This window comes from Podarcis tiliguerta (assembly GCF_965153285.1).
Source record: "Podarcis tiliguerta genome assembly, chromosome: 6".
In the NCBI taxonomy this organism is placed as follows: Eukaryota; Metazoa; Chordata; class Lepidosauria; order Squamata; family Lacertidae; genus Podarcis; species Podarcis tiliguerta.
Window position 1 is genome coordinate 96,353,435 of NC_139539.1, and position 23,101 is coordinate 96,376,535.

Below are 23,101 nucleotides of genomic sequence, written 5' to 3' on the forward strand. Positions count from 1 at the left end.
CTTCTAGTTCCAAAATTTAAATTATTTATTCTGGAAGCCATTTTTGGTTAATTTTCATAGAACCATGGGATCAGGTTTTGAAAGTACAAATAACAAAAACATCAAAACAGTGGGTGTTTATGTACTAAGTGTTTATGCAATAACTGCATTTTGTTCACTTGTTATGTGACATCATGATCAAATTTGTTCTCCTGTTTCCCCCATCTACAATTCTTCAATCTTTTTTCAAAATGCAACCCTCTTTTTAGAGAAAGAATGAAACATTGGTGAAATCTTCCTTCTAAGTAGCCTTAGAAGGAACTCTTTTATTTTGTTTTGTTTTTTAAAGATCTGTGACTCTGAACATGAAAGACCTGCTGGGGCTTTGAGGGCACTTGGGACCCATGAGGAAGGAAACTAGCAATCTTATACTGTGTTTAAATGATTTTTTTAAAAAATAAAAATGTTAACATTTACTTTTAAAAAACATGGACTGCCTGTCCATTTGGCATCTTAATATTGGGTTGATCTTTTTAGCCTACTTTTTAAAAAAATGGTAAAACGATTATGCAACTAAAAATGCTTTAGTTCAAGTTGTTACAATTGATTTTTAAAATGATTAAAATATGGAGCGTCTCCTTCATGATTATGTGGTTGTTACATGTGGTTGGGTTGTGGATTTTTTTGCAATCAAACGGTGTATAGATTTTATGAAATGAATGAGTGAGTGAGTATGGCCTTTGCGTGCATTTCTGTGAAAAGGTATAGAGCAGTGCTGTCCATCATCCCGACGCGGTGAGCTCAGGTGTGCTGGCCAAGGACCAGCCTAGGGCAGCCCTTGCAATGTCACAACCGCAGGTAAAGGCTGGGGCCCAGTCCCAAGAATCGTACAAGGTAAAGGTCAAGGGACCCCTGACCATTAGGTCCAGTCGTGACCGACTCTGGGGTTGCGGCGCTCATCTCGCTTTATTGGCCGAGGGAGCCGGCGTCCAGCTTCCCGGTCATGTGGCCAGCATGACTAAGCCGCTTCTGGCGAACCAGAGCAGTGCACGGAAACGCCGTTTACCTTCCCGCCGGAGTGGTACCTATTTACTGTATCTACTTGCACTTTGACGTGCTGTCGAACTGCTAGGTTGGCAGGAGCAGGGACCGAGCAACGGGAGCTCACCCCGTCATCGCCGGGATTCGAACGGGCGTCCTTCTGATCGGCAAGTCCTAGGCTCTGTGGTTTAACCCACAGCGCCACCCGCGTCCTAGTGCAAGAGGAACCCGCCAATTGGGCGCTCAGTGCGCCTCTATAACCTGATCTTGAGGCTCTGCGTCACATCGCCGCCGGGGGCCTCGAAGACTATAAAAAGCCCCCGCCCCCGCGCGGCCCTTGCTGCAAGCTGCCGAAGAGAATGCCTGATCGACGAAAGCGATTTAAGGCTCTTGTCGGTTCGTGGTCACGGCGCGTAAGTTCTCTTAAGGAAAGCAGCGCCTTGGCTACTACACCCCCATCCCCACCCCGCCTGCAACATCCGAGGCAGTTTCAGAGCGAACCACGAGCGCTCCGGCGTTCCCGCAGGACGCCTATCCCTCCCCGCCATGGCTTTAGGGCGGGGGAGCGCGCAGCCCGTCCGCGGGCGGAGAGGGGAAAGGGAAAGCTGCCCAATCAGCGGCCGCCTTGGAGAAAAGGGCGCTGTCGATTGGCTGGCGGCGGCCTCTCTGGGCCGTTGTCTTTCGAACCGGAGGGGAAGCGTCCTGGTGCGCAGGCGCGGCCCCCCCCCCCGCTCCGCTCGCGGTGACGCGTCACATTCCAGCTCAGCGCGTCGCGGATCCAGCGCGGGCGGCGGACGCGGCTGCCGGACCCCTCGCCCGCCCCGGCCCTCGGGAGGATGCGCCGCCGGCCGCGGGCCCCCCCACGAGGCAGACGGCGGAGACCATGAAGGAGCCTCCCCGCCGGCTGCTGCTCCTGGCTTCCTCCTGCTTCCTCCTGGGCTGCCTGGCCGGGTGAGTCTCCTCGGCGCCCGGGGACGGGGGTCCCAGCCGGGCCAGGGGCTCAGGCCAGAGGGCCGCTGCTGGGGCTCCTCCGCCTTCGCGGGCTGTCAGCTGAGATCAGTCGCTGGAAAAGCCTGGGCCGGTCCGGGAGGCGGGACTCATCCTGCTCCGCTTCCGCTCGTGGGCTTCCCGTCGTGGTTCGCTCCTGGGAGAGCAGGAGCGGAGTCGGGGAAAGAGTTCTGGTTCCTGGGTCCCCGGGTTCCTGGCGGGGGGAGCAGAGGAGCCCCCTGAGCGGGTTTGGCGAGCTCAGCCCGGTGGGTCAGGCAAGGACAGACTGGGGTTCTTCGTGCTCCATAGCAGGGATGTTGGGTCACGGCACTCCCTTGAGCTTCTGCTCCCCAGTTCTGCTTCAGCCTGGGAGGCTTCCCTGCGGTACACCTTGGGGGCTGTTAATCTGTGTTTGGCATAATAACCCTGTAAATGTAGTGAACAACTAGCATGTAGGATTGTGCTTTCTGTCGAGGGACTGCATTCCTGCAATAGATGTTAACTAGTTAAACTACCATTCTAAACAAGAAAAGTCAGAGGGGGAAGTGGGCCTTGAAAAATAACGTGCTCTTCTTTGTTATCAATGTGTTTTCTCCCACGGGCATGTAAGAGTGCTTTGAAAGCAGAGCAAAGATGTAGCTAAAGCACAACACTGGCAATTTCTGATGGAAATAAGTGGAGCTTCAACATGAAGTCACAGATCTCCATCTTCAGGAGGAGAGTAGCAAGCCAGATATGCTACAAAAGCTGTTCTGTGACACTTAGGTACATACAACCATATGCACTAACAGTATGTTTGTAGGCTGGCGTATATTTATTTTATTGGCAAGGCTGGATACAAGTATGTATTCTTATGATTCATTATGACTTGCGCCAATCTGAATCCCCCTTTGCTTCCAGATAATCTGCTCACATAAGCAGCTTATTCAGCAGATATTTGGGGGCTTAATCCTTTCATTATTTATGAATAACTGATTAATTAATTACATTTGTATACCACCCTTCATCCATGGATCTCAGGGCAGTTCACAACATAAAAATACAAGATAAAAACACAAAATACATAATAAAAAGAACAACAAAAAGCCCATAAACCAATAATCCCCCCCCAAACATTTAAAAGGGCCTTGTTGAAGAGGAATGTTTTCGCCTGGAGGGTGAGACTTAATACCCATGGATTCAAGTTACAACAAAGGAGTTTGTGACTAAATATTAGGAATAACTTTCTGACAGTAAGCTTCTTCGACAGTGGAACAGTCTCCCTTGGGAAGTGAAAACTTTCATTGGAGGTTTTTAAGCAGAGGTTGGGTAGCCATATGTCATAGATGCTTTAGTTGAGATTCCTGCATTGCAGGGGGTTGGACTAGATGACCCTCAGGGCCCTTCCAACTTGATTTAAGCATGTATTCTGGCAGCAATTCTTTAAGCTTGGAGTCTAGTAGGATTTATTCTTCACAAATCCATGCTAACTCCTACAAATCACTATATTATAAAGATATTTGCAGATTGACTCGTTTATAATATGTTCTAGTTTATTCCCTTATGTCAGAGTTAGACTATCCAGTATTTAGGTTTTTTGGGTCTTCCTCTTTCACCATTTTGAAGATTAGTACAACATTTGCTTGTCTCGTCCTCGCATGCAGGCCATTCTCCAGGAATGCTCATACTCTGACCCCTCACTTTTCAGGCTGTATTTGTGAGGGTGCATCCAATGCCCTTTTGGGGCAAAACAGGAGTTGAGTAGGTAACTTTTTTTTTTTTTTTTTTGCGGCTAGGGCATATTTCATCATCCTTGCCTCGCCTTCTCCTGGCATCAGCTATGATGTAACTGTACTGTCTGTGTAAGTGTGGTTTTGTTCTTTTAACAGATTACCCAGCTGGCATGTCTTTTGTAAAGAGAGTCCTTCCTCTGGCTCTTTGCATTTACCAAATGAGAACTGTCCCTTGGCAGACATGGACAAGAACATGCAGGAAAAGGTAACTGCCTGGAAGAAACTGAACAGCTTTATTGGGGACTTGCATGCAGAATATGACATGAAAAATGTCGTCCTTGCAGGATTATTTATATGCTGCTTTAAATTGAGAGGAAATGTTTAAATTTGAAACAACAACTCAGAATGGCTTTCTTTTTCTATACATCATGGAACCTAAATTATTGAAACCTAATGATTTTCTAAAACAAGCTTATCTGTGTCTTAAGGTTCCTTGGCCATCTCTCTTGAGTTACATCCAAAGTAGCTTCTGTGAAATGGCCCTCCCAAAAGCCTCTTCTGGTGGTGACAGCAGGATCTTTGCCACGTGTATCTGAGAAGATAAAATCAGACAATCCCCCAGGCTAGGCCTTTCGAGCATCTCTCAGAATGGATTTGATGTCACCACTGTGGGTAGTTGGGAATTCTTCTTCTGCAGGTGCAGCCGTTGTTAAAGATTTACACAAGGGTGGCCTTGATTGTTTTTGTTGCAACAGGCCTTGTGACCCCTTGAAGAATAACTATTTTAATTACATATATTATGTATGTTATCCAATGTCATGCGATTGGACTCTCCAGAGTGAATTTGGTAGGAACTGAATGGGGTAGAAGAGGAAGAGAAGTCCTCCTCATGCAGCAGGAATAACCCTGTAGGCCAGCTAACTCCATTAGATGTCACCCTATGACAGTGTTTCTCAAACTTGGGTCTCCAGCTGTTGCTGGACTACAGTTCCCTGATGGGAGTTGTACTCCCAACAACAGCTGGGGACCCAAGTTTGAGAAACACTGCCTATTGCATGGGTAGGCAAACTAAGGCCTGGGGGACAGATCCGGCCCAATTGCCTTCTAAATCTGGCCCGCGGATGGCCTGGGAATCAGCGTATTTTCACATGAGTAGAATGTGCATCTCTGGGTTATTTGTGGGGCCTGCCTGGTGTTTTTACATGAGTGGAATATGTGTTTTTATTTAAAATGCATCTCTGGGTTATTTGTGGGGCATAGGAACTGTCTGAGGAACAGTGGACCGGCCCCCTGCTGAAAAAGGTTGCTGACACCTGGCCTATGGCATCAGTCTGCATCAACTTTGGCCATAATGTTTTTGTTTTTTAAGATGCCAGAGGTCTCTTTGTGTTTGCTAAATGTCAGTCATTGTAAGGTCTTAAACAATTGAAGACACTCTTTGGTGCATGCAAAATGGTGAAAGATTAGACTAAAAAATGTCTTTTAGGATTAAAAGTACCTCCTCAGAGCCGAAGTTTCCCAGCAAAGCTTGGCAGCTGCATCTATCTAAATATATTTCTGTATCTTTCCACTAGGAGGAGACCCATGGATCCATTGGAACATTGTCTTTGGAACACATTGACTCCAGTATAAACACCCATCCTGAGGAATGTTTAGTTGACTGCACAAAGCAAAAAGAGGCAAGTCTTTGGGGATATGCCTATTCTTTCAGCCATGATCCATGCCTCTGAGCTTTGGAGCGGTCATAGCAGCGCTTGAAACTCCCCTGGCGCTAGACATGTTCCGCTATAGGGAATGGCCCGTGGGCAAGCAGTTTCAGAAGTCTTGTCGCGCTGTGCTGTGTCTGATAAAACTTGAGATACAATTTTCTGCCTGCTGCCTGAGTGATCTGCCACTGCTTGCTCTGCTGTGTGGGTCAGCTGGTAGGCCCTGCAGTCACAGAAGTTGAATGCCTCCCTGCATGACTCTAGATGCTTCCCCTCCTCCATGTGGCTGCGCCTGCCCTACCTGGTTTGCTTCAGCTGGGCTTCCTTCTCTCCTTCATCTGCTGCTGTGAGAGGGAGGGAGGGAGGACGGGATTTGGGGGGAACTTTCCCCTAGGTAGCTATTGGAAAAGTGCCTCACATGTGTGGTCTAAACCACTGAGCCCCTTGGGCTTGCTGATCGGAAGGTCGGTGACTTGAATCCACATGCTGGGGTGAGCTCCTGTTGCTCTGTCCCAGCTCCTGCCAACCTAGCAATTTGGAAGCATACCAGTGCAAGTAGATAAATAAGTCCCGCTGTGACAGGAAGGTAAACGGCGTTTTCGTGCACTCTGGCACTCGTCACAGTGTTCAGTTGCGGCAGAAGCTGTTTAGTAATGCTGGCCACATGACCTGGAAAAGCTGTCTGTGGTCAAATGCCGACTCCTTTGGCCTAAAAAGTGAGATGAGCACCTCAGCTCCATAGTCACCTTTGACTGGACTTAACCGTCCAGGGGTCCTTTACATTTTTTGACTTCTCCCTCCCTCCCACTCTCTCTCCCCTCTCCCCTTCCCTCCCCCCATTGCATGGGGGGAGGGGAAGATCCACACAGAGGGTCCTTTCCACCACCAGGGATGAGGGGAGAGAGGCTGGAGGGAATGTTGTGGGGTTGGGGTGCTGAAGAGACTGGTGTGTGTGTGTCTCTGTGGCTCAGCTGTGCTTGTGCTTCTCTACACGAGGGAGGAGACTGAGAAAGAGCAAAGGGGAGAGGGAGCCATGGGGTGTGTGTGAAAGGTTTTTATTCTGGAGTAAATCTGCACCTCAGAGAGCCTGTCTGAGTGTCGGGTGTGAAGGAGCTGCCACTGTGGGAGGTGGGAAGGAGGCTGATTCATCATACAGTTTAAAGGTTGTTTTGCTCCTATTGGCTGAAGGGTTTGAAGGATTTATTTAGCCTTTTATCTTCCTTTCGGGCACCACCTCTGTGGAAGCTACAGTGGTTACATACAGGTTACAGACGCTTCAGGTTACAGGCTCTGCTAACCCAGAAATAGTGCTTCAGGCTAAGAACTTTGCTTCAGGATAAGAACAGAAATCGGGCTCCGGCACGCAGCAGCAGCAGGAGGCCCCCATTAGCTAAAGTGGTGTTTTAGGTTAAGTACGGACCTCCGGAATGAATTAAGTATTTAACCTGAGGTACCACTGTATACTGTTTTCACCCCGTTATTTACTTCATAAAATGGGTATATCAAATGAGTGCCCTCACAGAGGTTTAAAAAGGAATTAAACAATAAATACCAGCAAAGCCCTTTGACCAACTGGCCTTTGTGGCTGCTCAGCTCCAACCCTGGCATCTCTCTGCTGTGAGAGCCCTCAAGGGAAAGTCAGCATCAGCAACATTTCTGCAGTGGGTCTTTTCCACCATTGAACTAGGTAGAGCTGGTTTGGCTGCTAATCCTGTTTAGGGCAGTCGTTGTATAGAGGCTTTTCTCAAGGAGTGACTGGGGAACCCAGCCAGATGGGTGGGGTATAAATTATAACATGATTTTTATTCTTGTTGAGAGTACTAAGTGCAGTACGGTTGCTGAGCTGCAGGGCTGCCTTTGTTTAGCACCGGGCACAGGATGTTTGGGTGTGAACAGGTGCCTCCTTTGGGCTGCCTGAGCTCTCTGGTTCCCTAAGCCACTTGCCCCGGCTCTCAGCAGGAGAACTTGCTCTTCTCCCTTACGTGCTCCTGCACAGGGACCTTGGAGAAGAAAGGTAGCTTGCTCTCCTGTAGCTTAAGTGGTCCTCCTTCCCCACAGTCCTTGTATCCTCTGAGCTGCTTTCTCTTTCTCTAGCTTTCTTCTTACGTGCTGCAGCAGTCTTATTAGCAACCGAGTGAATAGGCAGGGGCCACACCCCTCCTGGAGGACTGGGGGTAATCCTCTTGCCAAAAAGCATTTTCTCACCCACCTCTAGAAGGTTCTGAACATTGCTCTATGCAGGTTTCAGAACCTGTGAGCAATGACAGTTGAAAGACCTATGGTCACAGGCAAGCGATACTGATGCTATTAAAAAAACAACAACCCTTACTGGCAATATGAAGAAGTCGCTTATCTGTCACATGTAAATTGATGGCTTCAAATGTCTTTAATCTGCTTGCAGTCCAAGTGTAAAATTAGTTAGGGAAATGCAGATTTCTAGATGGGATGTAAAGATTTGAGGAATGCTCATTTCCTTTGTGGACTGCGCTGCCAAGTCTACTGGCACTATGAGAATAAGAAGCACTTGAATTTTCCACAAGGAACCTTAAGTATTTGCTAGGCTAATGCAGTTGAGTGCTGCCCCCGTCCCAACAAATAGGTCCTGATAGCAGCATTTCATATATGTAGTTTTAGTAAGAAGAACCACTTGACTATCATGGTGAATTGTATTAAGGCTCAAAGGTTAGTTTTTACTTGTCCCAGCTTGCTTGTGGTTGGCTTACCCTGTGAAATAGCAGCCTTGTAGGCTTCACTATTCTTTTTATGCTTTGAGTAGTTAAAATAAATTCTGCAAATTGGGCAGATGTTGGAACTGATTCTAAAGTGTATATTGACATTTTTGAACAGAACATGGAGATGGAGGAATTGAGGACACCTGAAGTTGAGGCACAGTCTTCAGTGGATTCCAATGAAGGTTCTTTTAGTGTAGCTGATATCCCTGATAGTACTTTCAGCATATCTACCTCGGAGATCTCACCAGTCTCTCAGCCCAAGTAAGCTATTCAATTTTTTTGGCTATTTCTGCATAGTATTACATCAAGAGGCATTTCACCTGCTGGAGATACTTTCTGATCAAGCAGTTTATAATTTTTCTATTAAAAAATTAACCTTTCATCTGTTCTAAACAGAAACTGAAAGAAGTGTGAACCTGTAAGATATTGTCAGGGACTGGATTGAGAAATGGTGGCAGCCCCCCCCCCCCCCCGCAACCTTCCCATTGATTTAGAACAGTGGTTTGCAGAGGGGCCTAGTGCTGAGGGGGAAAGCTGGGAAATAGTGAGTGAGGAACAGCTAGAAGAGGAAATACCAGGAGAGAGACAGCTGGCAGATTCACTGTCTTTAGAAAGCATTCCTGACCCCCCTTTGCCTAAGACTAGACTGGCTTTGAGAGTGATAGAACAGAAAGCACAGTGGCAACAAGCTCAGATTACCTGACGTAGGAGTGATGTAGATTAATGGGTACGGAGGGGGTGAACCTTTACTGGGAGCAATGCCATTCCTAGAGAGATATGCATTCCTTTGTCTCTCGCTGTGATTATTAAAGAAACAAATGGTAAGAATTCTCCTTTCATTTGATCTGCTTATTTACTGCCACCAGGGGAGGGATCCTATTCCTCGAAGCCTGACATAGGTAGCCAACACACTGCATTATGTATTATATATATGCACTTTAAGGAAACTACACGAGGTTATCAACTGTTGACTCTCTGACTTGATTCATTCATGGCAGCAACTGATACCACATTAAAGTTAGGAAACTGCATTTGTTTTAAGTTGAATTATATTGACAGGGGTAGTATTGCTCCATAGCTAAAGATTCACTATTGACATTTCTAATAATGCCAGTGAAATAATAATAATAATAATAATAATAATAATAATAATAATAATAATTTATTTATACCCCACCCACTCTGGGCGGCTTCCAACAGAACACTAAAATACAATAACCTATTAAACATTAAAAGCTTCCCTAAACAAATTCCCTACAATTGCACACTTTCTGCAAGAAATAATAGAATAAGTCATTTGAGTAGAAGAGTACTCTTCCTCTCAACAGACTAATTGAGGGTTGGATGCATTATTTATTAATATTATTATCCCTCCTTTCTCGCAGACTGGGACTCAAGGCAGTATATACAAATATATGCAAAAATGTAAAAACGTATAAAAGATGTTCCCTCACTGCCTCGTTTCATATATTGGGCTATATGCAGTTCTTTGTCTTCTGTGGTTACCAGGCAACTGCTTTAATACAAGGGTGCTTTGATGTGTCAAGGTATTAGAAATTCTAGCAAAAATATTAGTTATTTCATAGGAGTAAAAAGCATGTTTGTTTTCTTTTCCTTCAGTGCAATAGAAAACTCCAGTGCTGATATCCCTGTAGCTAGCTCTGCTGAAGCAGAGCACTCAGAGCCTGACTGTGACCTGGGTGGGGCACTTGAGGGCCAGCCTCAGGGTGACTCTTCGTCTCTTGATACTTCTCCAGAGGGGTGAGTATTAAAATAACTGCTGCCATAGGCTGTTCCATTGATTTCATTCTTCTTCTTCTTCTTCTTCTTCTTCTTCTTCTTCTTCTTTTAATTTTCATGTCTATTCAAAGAGATGCAAGGTGACCAACCAGTGGCGGATTTATGTGTAAGCTAAGCAAGCTGTAGCGTAAGGCCCCACTCTCTTGGGGGCCCCCAAAAAACTTAAAGGGGGGAAAAACCCTGGATGTAATAGTAATTATCTCACTATTTATATGCTTCTTAATTGTATTTCAGTTCAACAATTACTTTGATAAAATACATATTTTGTTATGTGCAAATGGCTTGAGATACCTATTAGGTCCGTAAATTACCATATAGCATATATTCAACACAAAAAAACCAGCAACAATTTGTTGTTGACAAAGGACAGCTGGACATATAAAGGGCCCCATTACCTTCAGTAGCTTAGGGCCTCATCAAACGTAAATCCGGCCCTGTGACTAACAGATAGTAATAGATAAAAAATAAAAACAAACCTAGTCCTTAAAGACCCCCCCCCCCAGTATATGCTCAAGTAAATAATCTAACGCTATCCTTGACTAACAATGTATTTCTAGATAATCAAAGTCAGTGACTCAGAACAGCTTTTTATTGCCTGACCTTGCAGGTTTGATTTTCTTTTTCTGCCCCTTCAATAAGGTTAATGAGGGGCAGCATTACTGTACTTGAAATACTTCTGACCACATGTCAGAAGCAAAAGTTTTACCAGCATCCTTGGCTAAGCAGGCTTCCTCTGGCTTGCATTGCCTGTCCGTGTTGGAGGACAGACTTTTTTCACAGTTGAGACCATACTTGGAATATTGCTGCTCTTCACTAAAACACTTACTTTATCAAGTTCAATAGCAACTGACTGGTTCTCGGTGAGAATTCTGTGCTGTCTGTATTCTATGTATTGATATGTAAAAATATTTTGAGTCAGATGTTTCTGATGTTGCTGTATTTTCAGCCTTGTAGGTCAACATATAGAAAATATATCTTCACATGGAAAGGGAAAGATAACTAAATCAGAATTCGAACCCAAAGTTCCTGCAACTGAGCAAAAGACCACTCCAAAATCTGCACTGAATGCTTCGGGTAACATAAGAGGGGAGGTAGGTGATAATAACCCCAAACACCCTGTAGGGATACAAATGGTTCAAGTAAATGTTTATCTCTCACACTAAATCTCAAAGAACATTTTGCTCCCTTTGTGGTTTGACATTTCTCAGCTTTATACTTTCTACAGTATTGCTTCTCAGTGCTTACTTTAAATGGGCAGGTACTTAACGCGCTGCTTCTGTTGCAGCTTACTTTCGTCCACTAGCAGATGATGCTCATATTTCAAATGTGGAAAATGCCAAGCACTACTATTGATTTTATGGGACGCAGCTGGCGCTGTGGGTTAAACCACAGAGCCTAGGACTTGCCGATCAGAAAGTCGGCGGTTTGAATCCCTTCAACGGGGTGAGCTCCCGTTGCTCACTCCCTGCTCCTGCCAACATAGCAGTTTGAAAGCACCTCAAAGTGCAAATAGATAAATAGGCAGCGCTTCGGCGGGAAGGTAAACAGCGTTTCCGTGTTCTTCTCTGGTTCGCCAGAAGCGGCTTAGTCATGCTGGCCACATGACCCGGAAGCTGTACACCGGCTCCCTTGGCCAATAAAGCGAGATGAGCGCCGCAACCCCAGAGTCGGCCACGACTGGACCTAATGGTCAGGGGTCCCTTTACCTTACTGTTGATTTTATTTTAACATTACTCTCCTGCTTTCATGTGAAAGCACATTCAAAATACAGTAACTACAGCAAAAACAGTGCTGAGACCAGCAGATAAAATGCACCACCCCAGACACTAAACTTGAAATGCTTGTTGGAATCAGCTGCTTCGTTCCATCTTCATCCCTACCTTGGAACTGGAGGGCAGACTCCTTCCAGATTTGGTTGTATACAGGAAGAGCTACAGTTGCATGGACAGGTTCTTGTGTGACTGTTCCGGTCAACAGACCCACCTGGAACTTGGCTCCACTGCTCTGCTTGGACAGTCATCTAGCTGCAAAGTGGTGGCAAAACTGAAACTAACCACAAGATAGGATACCATACCATTTTTTTAAAAAACGACCTAAATAAAACATTTGTAAAAGGTTGGTCCTTAACAACTGTAGTTTCCCAGCATTTTGGAACTTGAGTGAACATAGAAAACCATTGTTAAATCAACATATTTCTTCTCAGTTGAAGATGAACAATGCAGGCATTACAGAAATTCACTCTGAAACATACAGAGTTCATGGCTTATCCTTTTTATGATTTTAAAGGAAAAACAGAAAAAGCAGAAAAGTCAATGGCATTGCGAAAAGCATAAAACTCCACTCCTTTCTTACTGTAAATATGTAGTAGCTTTCAGCAAACTGGTGCTTTCTAAATGTTTTAGATTACAGCTCCCATAAGCTCTGACCATCTCAGCTGGTTCTGATAGGATTTGCAATCCAGAACATCTAGAGGCAACGGGCTGGGGAAGGCTGTACTAGATTCTCTGTTTTGGTATCTACAACCTTGTAAGTGATTGGGTTATTTATTCCCTTCATGATAGCCTGAGTACTACTGAGTGCCTTAAGGTCTCAAAAGTATAGTAGGGCACACATTTCATTCCTTTCTCTAACCAGCACATTTTCCACATCACATTCCCCCCAAACACAAGCTATGTTTTGCAAAATAACAATAAGAAAAATTGTAAAAGCACTGCTATGCAATAGAATGGTCAGCTTATCATGCAGCCTGCTGGGCATAACTTGCCTTTTAATGTTTGGTTCTTGAAGCCTTGCACTGTTTTGATTGCTTGCCTTATTGCCTGTCTTGTTGTTTTTTGTTAATATCTGAAAACCTTGCAGAGAAAAGTAGGAGAAATTGACCCAACTTCTGTAATAAGCCCAAAGGATCCAGGAGATATTCCCACTTTTGATGAATGGAAAAAGCAGGTTATGGAAGTGGAAAAAGAAAAGAGTGAGTTCAGGGGTTTTTTTTGGGGGGGGGAGGTTGTTGGGTTGTTCTTGAAAACTTTGAACAGACTTATCCCTTAAAAATCAAGTATTTAGCACTGACTCTTTTTTTATTTAAAAAGAAACTTTCAAAACCCTTCCCAAAGAGGGGGAGAGACTCTGGTTTTATGTATAACTGTATTTTTTGTTTTGTTCACGAGTTTTGTTAACAAATGTCCTTTTGCGATGCAGCGCTTGTCTTTCTCTAACCAGTCTATTTTAATCAGGGGCCCAACACCACTTGGGGGCCGTGGGCTGCAGTGCCCCAGCCTGCGCAGGGCCTCTTCACCTGCCTCCTCTTCCTGCTAGCCCAGCTGTAGCCTTTGGGCTGGACCAGGGCCAGCTCCATCCACTCCTTGCGTGCTGAGTGAAGGTGGCTGGGAAGCAGCAGGAAAAGGAAAGCCTCTCTGCTTTGAGAGGAAGGAAATCGGAAAGCAAGATAAAAGATTGTGAAGCGGGGAAGAGAGGAGGAAAAAGTGAATGTTAAAGGACCAGGGAGGAAGGAAACTGGCATGTTGTGGGTGAGTGGAGGATTAAGGTGCAAGTGAAAGGAGAATGGGAGAAGAAATGCCAGGATGAGAGGCATGGCGAGGGGAAATATATTTATAAAAAGTCTTTTCCACGTAGAGACTCTGGATCAGGAAATTCTGCCTCCAATGGAGAGACTGAGCCACGGTGTTTCCTGAGCCAGGTCCTGTACTTAGCTTGAGGAGCACTGAGCTAAGGAACTTTTTCACCACCGTTTTGTGACTGGGGTCAGGGGTGGCCAGTAATTTTCAGTCCATGGGAAGAAAGATAGAGAACCCCTGATCTAGATAAACATACGGCTGTAGTGTAATCAGCTGTGCAGAGATCAGTTCCCCCCCTGGAACTGTGGTCTTGCCTTCCGTGTCCTTGGTCTGCTGGCATAATAACCAGCTCACTAAGACATCATAAGTATCCCAGCCCTACAGAAGGGAGATGTAAGGGGTGCTCTGTTTTTACAACACAGCCTTTAGTCATAGCAGTTTCTGTTAGATAGATCTCCCATTAAGCAAGGGCTGAAATGGTTGTCTAAATGCAACTGATTAAGTATTTTGTACCGTAAAAGAACAAACCAAAGGGTGCCCAGTTTTTATTTTTGATATGACAGACGTGTTCCCTAATTTGTTTTTTAAGGACCCTTGTTTCATTTTCCCACATTGCGATATCAGAAATAAGAATTTGGGCACCCCCTTTAGTTATTTACTTTGTTGAATAAAACTAGGACATTCTGGCCTACAGAAATTGGGCTTCCCATGTGGAAGGGCTGCAGAGCCAGCCTGTGGCTGTCTAATGGGACAGGCTGAACTGGGTGGGGTGTGCAGGCCGGGTGCAAGCCATGCTCCTGTGCTGCGTCCAGGCCACCTTGGCTCATGGGGTGCTGCCTCTCTTCCTCCCCAAATCACTGACCCAAGCCCACCTTCTCCGTGCTGCCTTTGACACAATCCCCTATTCCAGCATTAGTGCAAGTAACCGAATCACGTATTCTTAGTTCTCTTTTGTACTTTGCTGTGAATTTTCTCATACGCACACCTGCTTGAGATTAAAACCCCACTTGACTCATCTCCCTAATCTTCTAGTTTCTACTTGGTGCAGTGTTCAAAATTAACCATGCACATTTTGCTACTGGCAGGGCTCCAACTGCGAGCATGTGGAGATCTCTGGGCGCTAAGTTGGCGATCACAGTTGGCAAACCTCTGTCTTAGTCCATAGTTAATACAGTGGTACCTCGGGTTAAGTACGTAATTCATTCTGGAGGTCCGTACTTAACCTGAAACTGTTCTTAACCTGAAGCACCACTTTAGCTAATGGGGCCTCCTGCTGCTGCTGCGCCGCCAGAGCACAATTTCTGTTCTCAACCTGAAGCAAAGTTCTTAACCTGAAGCAATATTTCTGGGTTAGCGGAGTCTGTAACATGAAGCCTATGTAACCCGAGGTACCACTGTAACCATTTCAGTTTCAACTGTGTGTGTTTCTCCTAGCCTACTGGGACAAGTGAATTGCTGTAAGAGCAAGCCACAGTCAAGCAGTGTAGCTGAAACCATGGAATTGTAGCATTGGAAGGGACCCCAGGGGTCATTTAGTCCAACCCACTGGTGAACAGACATTCTGTTGTGGCGACCACAACCTAGATTTCAGTGTGTTGTTTGGCACCTAGCTTACATACCTGAGTTCAATGCTTTTTTTTCTGGGGGATGCAGGGGTACAGATACCCCTAAACATTTTGTAAACGTTTGTACTTTTGTTAATTTACTGTATTTATTCCCCCCGATTTGAACTATAAAATGGTGATTTTCTTGAGTCAAAATGAGAGTACAGTGGTACCTCTGGATGCAAACGGCATCCATTCCAGAGCCCCGTTCACATCCTGAAGTGAACGCAACCCATGTCTCTGCGTGCACAGGTTGTGATTCGTCACTTCTGTGCATGCGCGTCACGTCATTTTGAGCATATGCGCGAGCGGCAAAAGCCAGAAGTAACACGATCCGTTACTTCCGGGTCGCCGTGGAGCGCAACCCGAAAACGCTCAAGCCGAAGCTACTTCAGCCCAAGGTATGACTGCACCTCTAAACTTTTTTTTAGAAAAAAAGCACTGTTTGAGTTTCTAGCACCAACTTGGTGGGAGCATTTTTACCAAGGGAAGCAATGAAAATGTTTATCCATATACAGTGGTGCCTCACAAGACGAAAAGAATCCGTTCCGTGAGTCTCTTCGTCTAGCGGTTTTTTCGTCTTGCAAAGCAAGCCCATTAGCGGATTAGCGCTATTAGTGGTTTAGCGGCTATTAAAGGCTTAAGGGATTAGCGGATTAGCTGCTAAAAGGCTATTAGCAGCTTAGTGCCTTAGGAAAAGTGGGTGGGGAGCGAAAAAAAACCCCCAGGAATCGCAAGGCATTTTCGTCTTGCGAAGCAAGCCCATATCAAATTCGTCCTGCGAAGCACCTCCAAAACGGAAAACCCTTTCGTCTAGCGGGTTTTCCGTCTTGCGAGGCATTCGTCTTGCGGGGCACCACTGTATTGTCTGAAGTTGTACTATCCATTCTGTCACGTCCTGATTCATATATAGACCAGGAATTTATGTTCTTTAACTAAGGCAGTAGGTTTATTATTTGTGTGAGCCTATCTGTCTTGATTTAGAGGGATTCTGCTTCCCGTGTTAATGCGTTTGGTTTTTTTAGTCAGATTTATAAGAGAAAGTATAACATAGAATTTTGCCTGGTTTTTTTGGGGGGGGGGGGTTAAAAATATATGGAGTACACATCAAACCTAAACTTATTTGCTGCTTCAACAACATAAAAGGAGTCACTTAACGCATACTATTTGCCATATTTATGAAATTTACAGAGTACTTCTTTGTTTAGTCAGACGTAAGAACCACTCTGTTTAATGGGAGCTTGCTTCCTGGTAACTGTATGGGATTAAAATGCCTTAATCTGTGGAATAGACAGGAATTACTTTTCCTTCTTCCTTCTTACTAGACATTTTGAGTGATTAAAATATTTTTTGCGTCCCAAGAGATTCCTAATACTTACCGCCCTTTTTTCCTCCTAAAAGGGAACTGTGTGTGCGTCTTATGGAGCGAATGCAGGCGGGAGAAGCTGCTCTTGCTGGCTTTTTGGCGAGGGGGGAGAAGGAAAGGAACCCCTCTTCTTCCGGCTCCCTGGAAAGCCGGCAACAGCTGCTGACACTCTCCTCAGCTCTCTTTAAAGCAAGCGCTGCGCAGCGTGTCTGCCTGCTCACTAGCTTTTCAACAGCATGAAGAGGGGGAACTCTGTTCCTTCAGTGTTTTTCCTTCCCTCCCCTTAAACCCCTCTCCTGCATTGTTAGCAGCCTCCTTCTCCACACACCCCATGTGTGCTCTTTGTCCCTTCAGTGATTTTCATTCCCTCCCCACTTAAAACGTGGTTACAAAGCACAGATCCACATGAATCCTCAGGATCTTTGCATTGGGTCACCCCAAATTCACCATCAGATCACATAGCCTGTCCATGGCTACAGCCTGCACCAAAAAAATCACGCACCCACTGTTGCCTGGGGCCACAATGGCTCAAAAATGTGGTTACAAAGCACAGATCCACATGGATTCTCAGGATTTTTGCATTGGGCTACCACATCTTAATGATTCCCCCCCCCCCCCCCCGCATCTCCACTTGTGTAAGAAAAATGATTACTTTTACATTTGGGGAGAGAAGGGATGCACAGCTGCGCTTATCAGCCAAGAGACCAGTAGCTTTGGACTCCTCATCCTTAAACCTTTCCAGCTCAGCAGGTTAATAAATTAATGTGTTGGTTACTCCTCCCAATCCGTTTCCCCATTGTGATGTATATTTTTAAATTGTAAGCCTGAGGGTAGGGGACTGTGTTGTTTACAATGGTATATAGTCTTCTCTGGAAGCAGGTTGTTTTGGCTAAAGAGCAGGGCAGATTATTTGTTAAATGCAAGTACAGTCATACCTCAAGATAAATATGCTTCAGGTTGAGCGCTTTTGGGTTGCACTCCACCGCGACCAAGAAGTAACGGAGCACAGTACTTCCGGGTTTCGCCACTCGCGCATGCGCAGACGGTCAAAATGACGTCATACGTGGAAGCGGCGGCACGCGCAGATGTGCTTTTGCGTCTTACGTTTCGTTCAGGATGCGAATGGGGCTCTGGAACGGATCGCGTTCGCATCCCGAGGTACCAGTGTATTCTAAATCTGAGCAATTACAAATATTACTGTTAACTTCATGTAAGTATTAAATACTGCTGCCTTGTATATAAATCACTTTAGCTTAGAAGCTTGGAAGTAACGGCATAGTGATCTTTCGTTGGTATGCTTCCTTTCGTATGCAGGTCAGTCAATGCACCCATCCTCCAATGGAGGTCAGCATCTCACAAAAAAGGTCCAGAAAAATAGGAATAATTATGCTTCAGTTGAGTGTGGTGCCAAAATACTGGCAGCTAACCCAGAAGCAAAGGTAAGTATACCACCTCAAAGGCCATGTTGGTGGACGTGGCAATAATATTGATATAAATATAACAGTTAAATATAACAAATATAACAAATAAATTGGTTTCTTGTGACACTGTTTCAAAGCTGGAGCCTTCTTGGTTCAGTTCTCCCCAGAGAATACACTGAGAGGATTCCCACTGCTGCTGGCTTGGATGGAAAACTCTTTCTGCCAGTCAGCTGGCCCCTTGAGAGGGAAAGAGCTGAAGAGACAACTGGCAGTGTTGGCACCAACGAGAAGTGGCCATGCCAGCCCATGAAGGTGAAGTTCCAGACGTTTTGGACTACAATTCCCGCCAGCTGCAGGCAGTGTGGCCAAGGTTTAGGGGGGCTGGGAGTTGTAGTCCAGAACATCTGGAGGGCTACAGGTTGGAGAAGGATGAGCTAGAACAACTCTATTCCATAAATTTATGCTAGAATAAACTTGTTTATCTTTAAGGTACCATAGCACTTCATCTCAAGAAAGAAAGAAAAGACGGCAGCATTTAATGGCAGCCTAGATGGCAAGGGGCTCTTCAAAAGTCCCACTCCAAATGGCCCCACCAATGAATTGGTATTGGGGAAGTAAAGTTCAGTGGGAGACTAAGGTTCTTATGATAGCGTTGATGAACTGAAGTTTCAGCTCTAATTTTTACATAACTTAAGCAGCACTCCTTAAGTGCTCTAGAATCTTGTCAGGCTAGGTAACGTATTATTATTAATGTATACCACCCTATACCCACAGGTCTCAGGGCGGTTCACAAGACAAAATCACAATATAAAACCACAAAAAACATAATCAAAACAAAAACAACCCAGTACCCCTCAAACACATTTTAAAAGTGCATGGGATGTCATCTAACCCAGCCTTAGAGATCTAGCTGTGAATCTTTGGATGAGATGTTTCTTAAACTTAGCTCTCCACAAATTAATGCCTGCACTGTTTATTGATCATCTTGGTCTTCATATTGGAGCATAAATTGTCTTGTTCAAAATGTGCCTGAGTATTTCTGTTAACACTTCTTTAGAAAGCCAACACTTTCTTCTCCAGGATTAGCAGAGTAACACAGTGTTACGAACATAAGAAGATGCTTTCTCTGCTGAATCAAGCCTTGGTCCCGTCTGTCTTGCTGGCTGTGGCTCTCTAGGGTTTCAGACAAGTCTTTCCAGGCCTTACCTGGAGATACTGTATTTCAAATCTGGGACCTTCTGCACACAAAAGGTGGTCTCCTGCCGTTGAGCTATGTCCCTTCCAAATTGCTGTGTTGCAGTTAAATACTTTCAGACAACATGACCTGTCTTCAGGGTTGTTGTCCGTGTTTTAACTGAAAAGGGACACACAAATAATACTGTAAATTAAACCAAAGGCATGTTGAGATTTCTAAAAATACCAGCAGTAAAAAAGAGGCCAGGATTCTTTTAAGTGTTATTAACACTTACTGAAGTGTTATTTTCCTTCTTTATAGAGTACATCAGCAATACTAATGGAGAATATGGATCTCTACATGCTGAATCCATGCAGTACTAAAATCTGGTAAGTAGTTATACAGCTAAGTGAAATAAATATCTGTTATGCCACTGAATTGTCTACAGTTTCTGGCAGGCCTTGGTAGCCAAGCATTGTATGCTACTAGCCTCGTGTGAAATGTGATTGCATCAAGTTATTGCAAAAATTTATAAAGCATTTTCAAAGAAGATACTGGTTTCATCAGAGGGAAGTTATACATAAGAAATAATTATTAAAGATATAAAATGGCTTTGACTTTTAAATATATTAATTGCACAGCTTCATGGTTTTTCTTTCTAGTTTTTTTCCATATGCAAGTAAATAATTTTGTTAAGGTCCAAATATTTTCATATCAAACAAAATCATAACAAAATCCAAAATGTAGGGAAAACATGGAGTTTGGCCAGTGAAGTACCTATTTTTATTCCTAAGAATGTTTCTTACAAACATTTTTCAAGAACTTTTAAGAAGCAGTCCTGTAGCATCATGAAAACCTATACCCCCCGCCCAGTACTCATAATAAAACCTGATTTTCTGCATGTAAAATCCTATCTTCAGAATGGTTCAAAAGGTTTTAATTTGACTAACTTCCAACTGCCTCTGACTGGAAATTGACCCCTCGCTAGGCTTTGGCTTAAGGAAGGCTTGTCTGCCCACTGTAATGCACCTTTGGTTTTCTAAAGATCAACTAAATTCTTACACAGAATTATTAACCATTTCCAACTTGGTTTTCAAATGTAAACTTCTAATAAACTGTGCTAGGAATTCATCAAAGAAATGGAAGGAAATCTGCAGCCCTGCTCTGCATAAAGTCTGTGCCTCACTCAGCACTTGCCTGAGCAGGAAGGGACTTTTACGGATTGCTGATGCTATCTATATGTGAAAATGCACATGAAGGGCCCTTTGAAGCATGTTTCCATGGTGAATTCTCCCTACTCAGTTCAGCTGGACTTTCTCCCCTCCTGCCAGGTTTGTCGTTGAACTGTGTGAGCCAATTCAAGTGAAGCAGCTGGACATTGCCAACCACGAGTTATTCTCATCTACTCCCAAGGATTTCCTGGTGTCTATCAGCGACAGGTATGTCTCGGGACATGAAGGTGAATGTAAGGTTTCTTTCTTTCACTGCAACAGCTGCTTAAGTTTCATTATTTGGGATGGGCACATCATTACCAGCCGTTGGGACACCTATTTGATTTGTCAGTCTGTCATGCCAGCCGGGGGGTGGGCAGGTGGGCAAATTGGTAAGCAGAATATGGTCTTGATAGTCCACAGCTTTAAAATGGCCAGCATTTAAAGCCAAAATGTACTGAGGTTACCACTGAAATCCTTTACTCGTCATCTGCACTAGGTGGCTTAAGCGTTGTCCATCGTAACCTTGTACCTGCAATAGAGTATTTGTGATGCCCATTGCAGTAACAGTGATTTTTGTGTATTATAAGGGCGGTTCTGAATTCGTTGGTTTCTGAGAGGTTACTGTGTGTGTAACATCTTTTTGGTGGGTGTTGTGTTCTAGGTATCCAACAAATAAGTGGGTCAAGCTAGGCACTTTCCATGCCAGAGATGAGAGAAATGTCCAGAGCTTCCCTTTGGATGAACAGATGTATGCCAAATATGTAAAGGTAAGATTCTGCAGTTACTACAAGTTTCTCACTTGTTCCGTTGATTGTTGTCATGCCACTTCACATACCTACCAGAGTGTATGGCGATGTATACACTGCTTGATTGCAAAGACCCCTCAAAGTGCCTGGCCTTTGTTGTCCAGTCCAACCCTACAGTTCTGTGATTCCATGCCAGCAGTGCCATAGGAGGATCCAACCAAGTCTGTATGAATCACAAGTGTATGTGAATACTTCTCAGTACCTAATCTTGGACAACTGCAAGTTTGGACAGTCATGACAGATACCTGCAGCTGGAGGACCTCCTTTAAGTCCTCTCTTGGCCGGTGCTGTTGGCAAAGAGAGAATGCTCCCTGCTGCTGCCTGTTCTCTACACTTTCGCATTTGCAGCTTCAACTGCAGGTGAAAACAAGCAAGGAATACTGGTAGGGCACTTTGTATGTGCCCCGTCAGATGTTGTTGTACTCTTAACTACCACCAGCCCCAGCCAGCATGTTGTGCCCCACCCCCAAAGATGAGCTACAAGTTGGCCGCCCTTGTTTCAAGACAGAATATGCTCTTCACTAACTCTCATTATTGTGTTCAGTCCAAATCCATTTTTAAAAAGTAGAAATAAATAGAGAATGAAATAGAACTGCTGGGCAACTTAAATGCTGCCCCTCAAGGGGAAGGAAAATGGGTGTTTGTCCTTTTAAAAGTGAGTACAACCATAGGAGCCAACTCCTAGGGTCTAAGGGGGCTTTGCCCCCCCCCCATAAAATATTTGACGGGGCTGGGTCACTTCAAAGTAGATTGGCATTGCCATTCAAATGGGGGTGGGGTGGCCGCGTCATTATGCAGGGTGGGTCTTGTCTGGGCCCTCAGTATTTTATTCAAGTTTGTACTCAAGTTTGTACTCAAGGTTTTCTTGTGTGTGATTCTTTGTGGCTGATTAGCTGCTCTCCCTGTGCAAAGGTCAGAGGGGGCAGGGTTTCTGTTGAGGCAGGTGATTAGCTGTGGGAGGAGCTTATCAGAGCTTGCAGGGCAGCGGCTGAAGAAGGAGCCAAAAGGGTTTTCTCCTGTGTGTGATTCTTTGTGGCTGATTAGCTGCTCTCCCTGTGCAAAGGTCAGAGGGGGCAGGGTTTCTGTTGAGGCAGGTGATTAGCTGTGGGAGGAGCTTATCAGAGCTTGCAGGCCAGCGGCTGAAGAAGGAGCCAAAAGGGTTTTCTCCTGTGTGTGATTCTTTGTGGCGCGCGCAGTTTGATCCATCTTTAGATTTAGGGGAGCTAGTCTCAAACGTTTGTTGGGGGAGACCTAGGTTTTTTTTGGGGGGGGGAGTTATTTGTCCTGTCTTCACGCTTTTTATGATGCAACGACACGTTCTCAAGATGGAGGGGGAGGGAACAGCTGCAGTCGCCTGCGGTTCCTGCGCAATGTTTGCCATCTTGCCAAAGGTTGCAGGCAGCTTTACCTGCAGCAATTGCATGTTGATTGCCCTCCTAAAAGACAAAGTCCAGCAACTGGAGGAACGTGTAGCTACGCTCCAAAGAATTAGAGAGCTGGAGCTCTTCTTGGAAGCAGCAGAGCACACCGTCTCCACCAAGGAGGAGACAGGGGACTCCCCTGAGAAGGAGGCTAGTTCACCAACACAGGAGCCCGATATGTGGAGAAACGTGACTCAAAGAAGTAGGAGGCCCAGGGTTCGCTCTGATTGTTTAGAAATACACAATCGCTTTCAGGTCCTCTCCCCTAGCATGGAAGACGAAGAGCAGACTCCATTTGAGGATCTCTCCCTCATTACAGTCGATCAGGTATATGAAGATGAGCAGCAAAGTCAGTCCTCAGGGAATGTGCAGGCGACCTTGGAACGGACCGCTCACGGAAGAACCCCGACCAAACCTAAGAGGAGGCGTGTAGTGGTGATAGGGGATTCCCTACTGAGGGGAACAGAAGCAGTGATCTGTGGGCCTGACAAGATGTCTCGGGAAGTGTGCTGTCTCCCCGGGGCTAAGATCCAAGACGTAACTGAACGACTGCAAGGAATCAT

General features: G+C 45.1%; 1 protein-coding gene across 2 annotated transcripts in view; it reads left to right on the forward strand.

The window, feature by feature from the left end:
• Positions 1-1,714: 1,714 nt before the first annotated feature.
• Positions 1,715-23,101, forward strand: part of SUCO (SUN domain containing ossification factor) — a 41,409-nt gene continuing 20,022 nt past the window's right edge. Inside the window, exons 1-11 of one of the 2 annotated variants that reach the window (XM_083446476.1) lie at positions 1,715-1,971; positions 3,876-3,984; positions 5,294-5,398; positions 8,273-8,418; positions 9,778-9,918; positions 10,904-11,048; positions 12,817-12,928; positions 17,817-17,941; positions 19,419-19,486; positions 20,429-20,536; positions 20,973-21,078. In XM_083446476.1, coding sequence (XP_083302602.1) covers positions 1,904-1,971; positions 3,876-3,984; positions 5,294-5,398; positions 8,273-8,418; positions 9,778-9,918; positions 10,904-11,048; positions 12,817-12,928; positions 17,817-17,941; positions 19,419-19,486; positions 20,429-20,536; positions 20,973-21,078 — 1,233 coding nt within the window. In that variant the 5' untranslated portion in view covers positions 1,715-1,903. The remainder of the gene's footprint in view (positions 1,972-3,875; positions 3,985-5,293; positions 5,399-8,272; positions 8,419-9,777; positions 9,919-10,903; positions 11,049-12,816; positions 12,929-17,816; positions 17,942-19,418; positions 19,487-20,428; positions 20,537-20,972; positions 21,079-23,101) is intronic. The other variant, XM_083446477.1, reaches the window with a different exon arrangement.